The sequence below is a fragment of the Culicoides brevitarsis genome, chromosome 2 (genome assembly GCF_036172545.1).
Source record: "Culicoides brevitarsis isolate CSIRO-B50_1 chromosome 2, AGI_CSIRO_Cbre_v1, whole genome shotgun sequence".
Classification (NCBI taxonomy): domain Eukaryota; kingdom Metazoa; phylum Arthropoda; class Insecta; order Diptera; family Ceratopogonidae; genus Culicoides; species Culicoides brevitarsis.
The window spans coordinates 9,969,555-9,982,052 of record NC_087086.1 but is presented as its reverse complement, the minus strand read 5'-3'; the positions used below and the strand labels follow the sequence as shown (position 1 = coordinate 9,982,052).

At 25.9% G+C, this 12,498-nt stretch overlaps 3 protein-coding genes across 6 annotated transcripts in view; 1 reads left to right on the top strand and 2 right to left on the bottom strand.

The window, feature by feature from the left end:
- Positions 1-1,131, top strand: part of LOC134832181 (leupaxin) — a 33,767-nt gene extending 32,636 nt beyond the window's left edge. For 2 of the 4 annotated variants that reach the window (XM_063846120.1, XM_063846122.1), the window contains one exon: positions 449-1,131. In XM_063846120.1, coding sequence (XP_063702190.1) covers positions 449-579 — 131 coding nt within the window. In that variant the 3' untranslated portion in view covers positions 580-1,131. The remainder of the gene's footprint in view (positions 1-448) is intronic. The other 2 variants (XM_063846123.1, XM_063846124.1) reach the window with 2 other exon arrangements.
- A 112-nt stretch (positions 1,132-1,243) lies between these two features.
- Positions 1,244-7,481, bottom strand: LOC134832180 (uncharacterized). Its single transcript, XM_063846119.1, has 7 exons — positions 7,012-7,481; positions 5,061-5,596; positions 3,161-4,238; positions 2,342-2,480; positions 2,097-2,283; positions 1,929-2,035; positions 1,244-1,852 (listed from the first exon to the last, which is right to left on the bottom strand). The coding sequence occupies exons 1-7, from the start codon at positions 7,149-7,151 to the stop codon at positions 1,577-1,579; spliced, it is 2,463 nt and encodes an 820-aa protein (XP_063702189.1). The 5' UTR covers positions 7,152-7,481; the 3' UTR covers positions 1,244-1,576.
- Positions 7,482-9,972: 2,491 nt separating this feature from the next.
- LOC134828485 (uncharacterized) lies at positions 9,973-11,196 on the bottom strand. Its single transcript, XM_063841464.1, has one exon. It carries the CDS (start codon positions 11,194-11,196, stop codon positions 9,973-9,975), a length of 1,224 nt encoding a protein of 407 aa, XP_063697534.1.
- Positions 11,197-12,498: the final 1,302 nt, after the last annotated feature.

The following is a 12,498-nucleotide window of genomic DNA, read 5'->3' as shown; positions in this document are numbered from 1 at the left end:
GCCCTTGTTTATTCCTTTTTCGTTCGCTTTTTTTGCTATTTTTTTTTTTTTATTTTTTTAAATTTTTCCTAAAAAATAATTTTTTTTTCAAAAAATAAAAAAAATTAATTTAAAAAAATTTGAATTAAATTTTTTAATTTTATTTCTTTATAAATTATTAATTTTAATTTAAAAATATTTAAGAACTTTAATTTTTTCAATTATTTTTTTTTCAAATTTGTTTTTATTTAATTCATTTAAATAAAATTTGTATAAAAATTAAAATAATAATAAATTTATTTAAAATTAAAAAAAAAATTAACAAAACTAATAATTTTAATTTTATTTATTTTTTTTTATTATTAAATTTAATTTCAAATTATTTAATAACTTACATTTATTTTTTTTATTAATTTAATTTATTTTATTTAATTTTATAAAAATATTAATTTATTTTTTTTCTTTCCAGCTATGTTCCGTAAATTCCATCCCGAGCACTTTGTCTGCGCATTCTGCTTGAAACAACTCAACAAGGGAACGTTCAAAGAACAAAACGACAAGCCATATTGCCATCAATGCTTCGACAAGTTATTCGGCTAAAAAAAAAACTCAGACGAAAAACAATTAAAATCAACGAAACGGCTTTTAATAACAAATAAAAAAAAAAACAATGAAAAATACTTAAACTCTAATAATGTAATGATGAAAAGGATTGACTGTCTTGATATTTTACTTATACAACAAAGCAAAAAAAAATATATACATTAAAAATTTTAAACATGTAACCGTAACAAACATTTCAATGCATTATATATCGATATTCAGTAGCGACGACGTAGAGGGAAAAAAATTAAGAAAAGCTTCCATTCTTCAAGTTTTTGAAATATTTAAACGTGTTTAATGGATCTTAGAAGAGAGAAACAGAAATAGAAAAAAAAACAAATTTAGACTAATAAAATAAAATAAATAGACAGTTTTTATTATTATTATATTAATTAATTATTATTATTAATTAAAAAAAGAGATAAAAAAATTAATCATTCTCTAAAAAAAAAGAAAAAATATATATGGGAGAAATTTTAACAAAATGTTTTGCGATGATGAAAATTAGACTAAAAAAAATCTATAAACACTACTATTATATGACATAAAAATCTATATCCCTTGCAATGTTATTTATTTATCGTTTTCGGCAATTTTTAATTTTTTTTTTTTTAATTTATCCTCTCAAAAAATTCAAAATTTAATTTTTCGATTAAAAATAATTTAATAAAGCAAAAAATTCTATGTTATGTTATAAAAAAAGCAATTTTTGTAATTAAAAAATTATATTGCGACCCATCTGATAACACCACATAGTCAGCATGGAAATAAAAGTAAAAATTTTTATGTTCTTAACAATAAAATGTGAGTCTTTTTATTTGTTTATAACGCCAAGTTATGCCAAACAACAAGTTCGAGTATTGAGGTCTTCATTCTTTTCATCGTCGGAAGGTCATTAAAAAATGCGACATTTTTTTTTATTACTCTAAAACGTTGTTTTTTACTTAAAATTATAATTTTTTAGTCCTATCCTGTAATAATCTCCATCCGAAAATTAGTCTTCTTCGCTGTTGGCTGCTGATGAAGCAGCTGCTGCCGACGCAATCGCCGCCGCAGTTTCCGCATCGAACGACATGTGCAACTTGAAGGCGTCTTTTTTGGATTTTTTGTAGGTCAGAGAGTTGGCACGTGGCTTGCGTCGCATGAAATGACGCTCGATCCATTTTAACATCGTGAGCACGGAGTCTGTGGATGGCAAACGGTATTCGGCAGCGGTTTTGATGATGTGCGATGAGGAGATTCGGAATGTCGCAGCCATACCTTTGAGGGCCTGTGAAGGAAAAAAATTGATTTTTAAGGGATTTTATGAAGAATTTTTTAATTTTTTTCGAAAAATCAAAAATTACCGTCATTGCATCCTCATCCGTTAAATCGTCGCCGACGTAGATAATTTTGATGCGTTCACTCCAATCGACACCGAAAGCCGTGCGAAGGATATAAATCGTGGCGCGACCTAAAAAAATTAATTTTTCTTAATTTTTTTTTTACAGAATTTTATTAAAAAAAAATCAAACCTTTATTCCACAAAACTGGCGGTTTTGCTTCGATGGCACAATTTGCTTCAACTGGTTTGAATCCGGAATTAATGATGAGTTCTTTGGCTTTTGCGATCATCGCTGGTCTTTTTTCTACCGGCGTTTCACGATAATGGAATGTTAGCAAGGCGCCTTTGTTTTCGACCCATGCGTTATCGCGACATACCTTGAATTATTGAAGATTTTTTGTAAAAAAAAATTTAAATAATGAAAAATTTTCTTACATTTTCTTGTAACGCTTGCAATAATTTGCTAACTTCCAATTCGCACTCAACTGGCATCGGATGAACGAATTTGCTGCCATCGGGATGTAAAATTTCCAATCCGTGGTTACCTGCGTAAGTGATTCCTTCGATGCCGACCCTGATTTTGAGATGAAAAAGTAAGTAAAATTAAATAATAAATAATATTTTGAATTTTTTAAAATGAACTTTTAGCTCTTGAAATTTTTTTTTATTTTTTAAAATGAACTTTCAGCTCTTGAATTTTTTTTTTATTTTTTAAAATGAACTTTTAGCTCTCAAAATAATTTTTTTTAGTTTTTAAAATGAACTTTCAGCTCTTAAAATATTTTTTTTAGTTTTTAAAATGAACTTTTAGCTCTCAAAATAATTTTTTTTAGTTTTTAAAATGAACTTTCAGCTCTTAAATTTTTTTTTAGCTTTTAAAAATGAACTTTTAGCTCTCAAAATATTTTTTTTAGTTTTTAAAATGAACTTTTAGCTCTCAAAATAATTTTTTTTAGTTTTTAAAATGAACTTTTAGCTCTTAAAATGAACTTTTAGCTCTTAAAATGAACTTTTAGCTCTTAAAATGAACTTTCAGCTCTTGAAATTCTTTCTTATTTTTAAAATGAACTTTTAGCTCTCAAAATATTTTTTTCCAGTTTTTAAAATGTACTTTTAGCTCTTGATTTTTTTTTTTATTTTTCAAAATGAACTTTCAACTTTTAAATTTTTTTTAATAAACTATCAGCTCTTGAAATTACTTTTTTTAGTTTTTAAATATTCTTAAAATGAACTTTTCAATAGAAAATTACTCACATTTTCTTGACATTTTCAACACTTCTGCCGGAAATGATGGCAACATACACATCCGAGTGATTCGAAAGTCGTTGCAGGACATTTTTCGTTTCCGCTGGCAACGTTGCAAGATCTGGATGCGGCGCAATGGGTGCCAAGGTACCATCATAATCCAACAATAAGGCAAGTTTGTGACTGTAACCCAAATAACTCAACAAATATCCATCGAAATCGTCAATTTCCACGGGTTGCATGTTCGTTAGCCCAACATCGTCTTCCTCCAGCGATCCCATTGCCTTCAAAAATCCCCGCATCCACGTATTGACATCATTTTCAGCTTCACGTCTTCTCAACCGCGACATCCGCAAGCTTCTTTCGTCTTCGGGCATGCTAACGGCGCGATGCAAAACTTCCGCCGTGTCATTAAGTTCGTACGGATTGCACAACAAAGCTTCGTGCATCGTTTCTCCCGCCCCCGCAAACGGACTGACAATTAAAACGCCGGGCGGTTCGTTAATTTGACACGCGACAAATTCCTTCGCCACTAAATTCATGCCGTCACGCAGCGGCGTAACGAAAGCAATTGCGGCATCACGATAAAAGGCAGCGAGCTCTTCTTGCGAAACGCATCCGAAAATGTAACGAATTGGAGACCAATTTGCTGTCGTGAAACGTCCGTTGATGCGACCCACGAGCTGATCGATTTGTTCCTTGAGTTCTTGATATTCGCGAACGTCGGTGCGGGAGGGAACGGAAATTTGCAAAAGACTCACTTTTTCGCGGTGTTGAGGGTATTTTTCCAAAAGGAGCTCAAAAGCGAGTAAACGGTTGATGAGACCTTTTGTGTAGTCCAAACGATCGACGCCCAAAATTATTTTTTGTTCGGTATGAAGAACTTTGCGGGCGGAACGGGCTAATTCGACGAAACGATCGTATGGGATGCCAATTGGGAGGGGACGAACACGTACAGAACGCCCGCCATGTTCAACCAACAAGTTTTTGCGATCGACACGACAACCAAGGTTGCGTTGACAGCAATCCACAAAGTTGAGACAGTAGTCACGGATGTGAAAACCGACCATATCACAAGCAAGCATACCTAAAAAAAATTAAAAAAAAAAAATTTAAGTAAAAATTAAAAAAAAAAAAATAATTTTAATTTAATTTTTTTAATGTAACTAAAATTTCATTTATTAAATTAATTTTTTTTTAAATTAAAAAAAATATTTAAAAAAAAAGAAATATACAAAAAATTCGAACTTCCTTAAAAAAATAAAAATTTATGAAAAAAAAATTAAATTAAAAATTTAAATGAAAAAAAAAATGAAAATTCAACTTTTTTATAATTTAAAAAAAAATTTTAATTATTTAAGCATTTTTATCAAAATTTTTAATCTAATTTAATTAATTTAATTTAATTAATTTACTTTAATTTTTAATTTAAAAATTATATAAAATTAATAAATGTTTTTTTTAATAAATAAAATTTTATTTCTATAAAAAACATTTCAAAAATTAAATTAAGCATTAAAAAAAATTAAATTATTGAGATTCATTAGGAAAAAATTATAGGAAAAAAATTTTTTATTTTGTATTTGTATGACTTCAATAAGTCGAAGAGAAAATTAAAATTTTGAGAAAGTTATAATAAAAATTATTTTTTTTTTAGTTTTTAATCAAAGTTACTCTTTGAACTGAATTTTCTTGTTGAAAAAATTATTTTTTTAATTCTAAATTATATTTTTACCTATTTATTATTTTTTTATTTTTTTTTTAGTTTTTTGTTTATTTATTTTTTAGTTTTTTGTTTATTTATTTTTTTTATTTATTTAATTATTTTTTAATATTTTTATTTTTTTTTCTTTCATTTCGACTTTTAATTTATTTTTGATTTAAAAAAAATATTAAAATTAATATTTACCTTGCAGAATTTCCTCTCCCCAGGGACACAAACGGAAGATATCCCATGGCGGAAACGGAATATGCAGGAAAAACGCAATCTGACACTCCAAATTCTTCTCATCTGCCTTTTCACGAATATAATTAGCAGCCAACATCAAATGATAATCGTGAATCCAGATAATCGGCGTACCGGGATGCGTATTTTTCTTGTGACAAATTTCGAGAGCATCAATTGTTCGTTTCGCAAAAAGTTTATTCACCGTGACGTAAGATTTCCAATGTTGCTGCGTGAAATTCGAACGACCCGGCATCGAATGGAACAAAGGCCAAAAGATTTCGTTGCAGCATCCATTGTAGTAACTATTGAACAAATTTGGCTCAACTTCGACGGGAACCGTTTGTTCCGACAACAAACCAGCCGTTGGCGATCTATCACTGGGATCTGATTCGGGAATCTCGATTTCGCCCTCTTTGAAGTGCATGCCAGGCCAACCAACCCATAAACCTTTGCTCGAGATAACGACGGGCGCGACTGCCGTAACCAAACCTCCAGCACTACCGGATTATCAGGGAGAGAGAAAAAAAAAGAAATTAAAGCGTTTTGTTATTGTCACGTTATCAGCTATTGTAAATTATCATGAACTCTCTTCGTTTAATGAAAGGCGAACATTGGGGATTGCGTAAATCGAACAAAAAATAATTAATTAGTTACGACATGTTTTGGTTTAAAGTACATGTTTTTCTTCTATTCTTGATTCTTTGTTCGTATAGAATTTTGTCTCGCTCTTTACTTTTTTTTGTTTGTTTGTGTAAAAAAATGTCGGTGACTTTCTCAATTTTCATGTTGATAAGAGATGAGACAATTTTTTGTTGATTCGTTACAATTTTTTGACGACGAAATGATTTATTGAACTCTTGACGATTTATTTTATAATTTTACAAAAAAAAAATCAATTAATTTTACAACTCTTGATCAATGGAATATTTTTGCTTTTTTGTAAATTTAAAAAAAAAAGTTTATTGACCTGAAAAAAAAATTATTAATTGTCAAATCAAAAATTTTATGTGATCAAAATAAAAAAAAAATCAAGATTTTTTTTATTGAATGAGAATTTTAATTTTTTTTTTAAAATAAAATATTTTACTTTGATAAAATTCACAATAAAATTGCAAAATATTAAAAAAAATTGTCTATAAGATTTTTTTAAATAAATTTAATACAATTAATTTTTAAAATTTATTTATATAAAAGTCATAAATATTTATTTTAAATCGAAAGTTGGATTTTAAATAAAATAAGAGTTCATTTCATTTCATCAATTAAAATTTTTGAATTTTTTTAGTAAAAATATTTTTTAAAAATCACAAAAAAGGTCAATTTTTAACAAGAAATATTCACATTGAAAATATGATTTAAATTTAGTTAAAATTTTAAATAAATAAAAAAATTTAAAAAAATTAAAATAAAATTGTCTCATTAATATTTAAAAAAAAATTATAAATTTTTTTCACTAAAAATAATTTAACACTCTCAATTTTTTTCTAATATTTTTTTTTTGCCAAAATTATTTCAATTTATTAAATATTTTACACATTTGTTTTAAAATTTAAAAAAATTTAAAACTTTTAAATAAAATTTAAATAAAAAAATTTCAGAAATAATAATTTTTAAAACAAAAATAATATTCACTTAATTCAATATTATGGATTTAACTTTTTTTTTAAATTTTCATTAATTTTTTTTACACAAAAAATAATTTAAAATAAAAAATAATTTTTTTTTAAATAAAAAAAATATTCGTTCAATTCAATACAACGAGTTTAAGTTATTTTTTCAATAATTTTCAATAATTTTTTTTTTCATTAAATATTTTTTAAAAAACTTGTCGTTCAACAAAAAACAATATAAATTAACTAGTCGTCTCCATTTTCTTTTCAAAAATTTTAAATCGGTAAAAATTAAAATTTACCTTGCATTACGTTTCAAATCATTCGTAACCGGATCTCTTTTTAGCACAAATGGCAATCGATTTGACACAACTATGAGACTGCTTTTCGTGACAGCCTCAACACTTTGCACATTAATTTCTACTTTTGCTCCTTCTACCATTTTTGCTATTTATTTTTTTCTCTAACTTTCTGACTTTTTTTTTATTAGCAATAAAAAGTTCAGTTTAATTATTTATTTGAAACAAGTTTTTTTCTGCTAAGAAAACAAATTCCATTTATTTCAGTTTATTCTGGAATAATCCAAAGTGAGATTAATTGTAATCTCGTCTCTTTGACTATTTTTATATTTATTTATTTTTTTTTTCTCAATAATAATTGATTCACTTTTTTTCTCACTAACAGAATAAGTCATTCGTAGCACTTTAGAGATGAGCAGAAGACGAAGGAGTTTTAGGAGAGAAGGTTCCGTTCCGTCGAAAGTTTGAACGAAAACTGATTCGATCCGGGACAAATGGATCATTTTGTTCTCCTATGTACTTGATCATCTTCCTTCATTACTACAGTGTCTCGTTATGCTCTGTGCGGCGATTACGATGTGTTTTTGTGTCGTGATCGTGTGTGATGATGATAACACAACCGTAAAGTTCTTATCAATTTTCAACTTTGCTTTTTCCCAAAACAACAAAAAATTCATAAAAATATTTTATATTGACGCCTTATCAACGGAACAACAAAAAATTGTGAAAAAAAAGAGATTTATTGAAGCAAAACCTTCGTAGACACAAGATTAAGATGAATTCCCGTACTTTCACACCTCGCAATAATGCCTTTGTTATCACTTAATTAGTATCTAAAGATAAATATTTGAGCAATGCAAGTCAATGTCGACCTCAAAAATGCCTGAATTTGCATCAAAACACTCTTTTGGAGCGTGTCGTTTACAGAATTTTGCGATATTTCCGCAAAAAACAACATTTTTCATCATGCAAACAAATAAACGACGTCAAACGCGAGCTGAAATTGCAATTCAACCCTTTTTCGCTTGAGTCACTTGTTATTATCACCTAAGGAACGCGTGATCTACACGTGAGTTTGTTTTGACTTTAATACCACGTCCAATTGATTTTTCGCCGAGATAGTGAAAATATTTTGTTTATTTAATTTAATTGCCATTGTTTATGACAATTGCTCATTTTTTATGAATTTTCACCAAAGCATCAATCGAAAAATTATTATACAAAATTAGATGATCTTCAAATGACCTTGAAAGTCTAAAATCCGTAGAATCTAAACAAAAGTAAATAAATAGAGCTGTGTGAAGTGTGTGCTTTTTTGATAAGCAATCGAGATGATGAGAAATGCAAATTATTACATCTGAGGCTACACAAGTGATGTGATTAGCTAATCGATCGTGATAACAAATTTTATTTTTAATACGGAGAATTTCTTTTATTTTTGTGAGAGATGAGACGTCAAATTGACGTAGTTATGTAAAAGATATTAATAAAGTTGTTCGATTATTTAGTTATTTAGTAATCCAGAATGAACTTGAGTTTGGGTAAATATTTGAACGGAATTAAATAGAAAATTTTTAAAAAAGAACAAAGACAAAGTATTTTAAGAATTTAGACATGACGTGTTGTGACGTTATTGGAGTAAATAATTTTTAAAGAATTTTAATTATTTTAAAATTTTAGATTTTTTTTTTTTGTTCAAAAATTTTAATTTTCATTGAAATGAAAAATTATTTTAATTATAAAAATGTGCATGAAAAATTCAAAATATTATAAACCTATAATTTTTTCATATTTTTCACTGATTCTAAGAAAAAAAAGAAAAAATAATAATTTAAAAAATTAATAAAATAATATTAATTAATTAATTAACAATTAAACAAAATAATTCATAAATAAAAAATAATTATATTTAATAACAATTAATAAGTTTAAATAATTAATTTAATAATTAATTAATTAAATAAATAACAAAATTAAGTTATTTTAAAAAAATTATTGTAGAATAATTTAATAAATTTAAATTTTTAATTAATAATAATTTTTAAAAAATAAAAAAAAATTGAAACTAATACGCTAGTCGCTTTAACATAGGAAAATTTATATGGAATTATAAAAAAAATTTTGAAAAAATATTTTAAAAAAAATATTAAAAAAAAAAAAAAAAAAAAAAAAAAAAAAAAAAAAAATAAAAAAAAATAGAAAAAAAAACATTTTTGAAGTTTTCAACTTCTAAAATCATTTTTATATTTTTCAAAAAAAAAAAAAATAAATAAAAAAAATAAGAAAAAAAATAAACTATAAAGAATGAAACAAGTCAGCCCCGAGGAGAACGAAAACAATAGTGCGCCACATTTTTGAATGAAAATACAATATAAATAAAAAATAAAAAAAATGGTAAAAAATGATGAGTTAATAAAAAATTAATGCATAAAGTGAACTATAATTTCTTTAATGTTATAAAGATATTTATGTTGACCCTTTAATTTAGTAAGTAGTAATAACAAAGCATTATTCATGCAATTTTCTTCCTTAAACAAAGAATGTCATGATAATAATTTTTTTACGACCTTTACTTTGTTTTGGTTTTGATTTTTTATTAAAAAAAATAGTTTTAATTTTCAAAAAAATTTAAAAATTAAAATAAAAATAAATTTAATAAAAAGTTCATGTCATATGCAATAATTATTAATATATTAATTTGAAATTTTAGTTAAATAATTAATTAAAAATAAATAATAAATTAAGAATAAAATTATTTTTTTTATATTAATTTTTTTTTCTTTAAAAAAATTTTTAAAATAAAAAATTATCTTGAAGTTGTTAAAAAAAAATAAAACTCATTTTTTTCGTGCAGTGCTTTCTATTTTTATTTTATTTTTTTTTTATTTTTTTATAATTTTTTTTTTTTTGCAAAGAAAAGTGCAACATTTATTATGAAAAATAATATTAAAACTTTTAATTTTTTTAAGTATGTTTCGCAACCAAATCCTTCAATATCAAAAGATTAGTATAACCAGCTTTTACAATCAATCCAAAACGTTCAATGGTAATTGTATGAATTGCTGCTGCCATAAATCCCTTTTGTACTTGATTACATTTCATCGCCAAAGCCAGAGTTTTTCCTTGTCTCGCATTCAAATGTTCCCACGGAAGATCATACATCGCATCCGTAATGTCATTCAATTTCTTCAGAACCTTCTCATGGATGTAACAAACCGTATAAAACATCACGTTGTAACAAGTCAAAAATACCATGAAATATTGCGTTTTTACAACGGTAACAATAAGCCCAGCAATGAACAACGTTGCAAAACTCGTAAATTCCAAAAGTAGAAAATACTCGGCATACAAATTGCTCAAAGTCGATACAACTTCATTGACATCCGCTATCATGTCGACGATAATTCTCATCCAGTTATCGAACGAAGATGTACTCAAGCTTTCACGACGTTTAATTTTCTCCAAGAGTTCGGCTTTTAAGAGTTTTATTGAATCCAGAACCATATCCAAGACTCCCAAAATATGAATCACGATGGCATAGAAAAAGCCAAAAACAAAACTTGTGAGGGTAGCAGCATGTAATCCAGCTTGAGTATGAACACTTACTGTGATGATGTAAGCAGGCCATGTCTTTTGATTCGGAAATGGCAAGTAATAAGGAATTGGCGGGCTGAATTTCGGATAAATATGTTCAGGTAGGAATAAAGTAATGACAGCAAAGGCAAAGGTTATAGTTAACGACAAACAGGCGAGAGTAATTTGTAATGCTGGAACAATAATTACTGTCCATTTTTTCATTTGGATCAAGTGAGTTGTCACGGTGTCCTTAATTGATTTGTCAAATTTTTCCTCGACCTTGTAGAGACTTTCGCACCATGCTACTAAACCTTGAAGTACTTTCCTGTTCCGTGAAAACTTTGTCAAAATTGAGTAAAGACAAAGATAAACTGTAAGTAGAGAAACACAAAAAATCATCGATAAAAACTCAAAATGAGTTACGAAAGCCGTTGATACAATCATGAAGATTAGCAGGAAAATCTTTATCGGCAAAGCAAAGGCAAGATATTTCTCGTAAAGAGTACGTTGGTAAGATGAGTCCTTGAAGTAAAATAAACCCACTTCGCGATCAAGACTATGTAATACTTTGCGGATTTTATAAAAACTTATATTTTTCTTCGAGAGGTCCATTTTTTCACTCTTTAGGTTCAACTATTCAAGAAAAATTTGTAAAACTCAATGGCTGAATTTATGTTTCAAAGTTTCTTTTATACTTTGGTTTCAAGGTAAACTTTGAATTGATTAAATCACTTTTCTAGAAGATTTCTTTGATCCTGAATTGATAAATATTTTGCTTTGTTATTATTTTTTACTAAATTAAAGAGTCGATATTTTCATATTTTTTTGATAGAATCAATACTTTTTAATGGAATTTTTTTTTAATTAAAGTTTTTTGAGAAGATTCTGGATTTTTTTCATATTCATCAATAAAACATTCGAATATTCTAATAATAATTAATATTGAATAGAAAATAAAAATTAAATAACTTTTTTTGCAGAGATTTTTTTTGAATAATTTTTTTTTTCTATTCAATTCGATTATTAGAATATTCGAATGTTGAAAAAATGTCTGAATCTTCTCAAAAAACTTTAATAAATTTTTTTTTAAATTTTCATTAAAATTTGTATATTCTGTCATACAAAATATGAAAATATCGAACTTTTAATTTAGTTAGAAATAATAACAAAGAAAAAATTTATCAAAAAGAAATTCTATTGTTTGAAAGAGATTTTGAATTTAATTACTTTTGGCTTAAGTGTCAAAAATAAATTTTTCTTTAAGTTTTTTTCCGAAGTCAAAGTCTTAAGTCAAGCCATTAAAAAATATTTTTTAGAGAAATTTTAATTTTTCTGGATAATTAATTCATTAAATTTGACTTAATTAAATTAAAGCATCAAGGAAAAAATTAAAAAAAAATGTTTTTGAATTCTAAGAAATTGAACTTTTTTACAAATAATTTTTATTTAAATTTTTATTTTAAATTTTTTTATTTTATATTTCTTAAGCCAAGTCATTAAAAAATTTGTTCAGAGAAATTTTGTTTTTTTTATGAAAAATTTGACTTAATTAACTTAAAGCATCAAGGAAAAAATTTTAAAAAATGTTTTTGATTTCTAAGATATTGAACTTTTTTTCAAGTAATTTTTTATTTAAATTTTAAATTCTTATTTCAAATTTTTTTATTAAAATTAAACTTAAGTTTTAGTTACAAAAGTTTTTTAAGTCATAATATTTAATATGAGCATTGAAAAATTTTAAATGCTTCCACAAAATAATTTAATTCATAGAATGACTAACAGATGTCGCAAAATACAAACATCTGTTTTTGTTTAGAATGAGGTAACAAAAGAGAAAGCCGATTACAAAACTTACTTCATTCATTCCAAAAGTTTAGTTCATGACATTTTGTCAACAAAATTTTTGTAAAATGT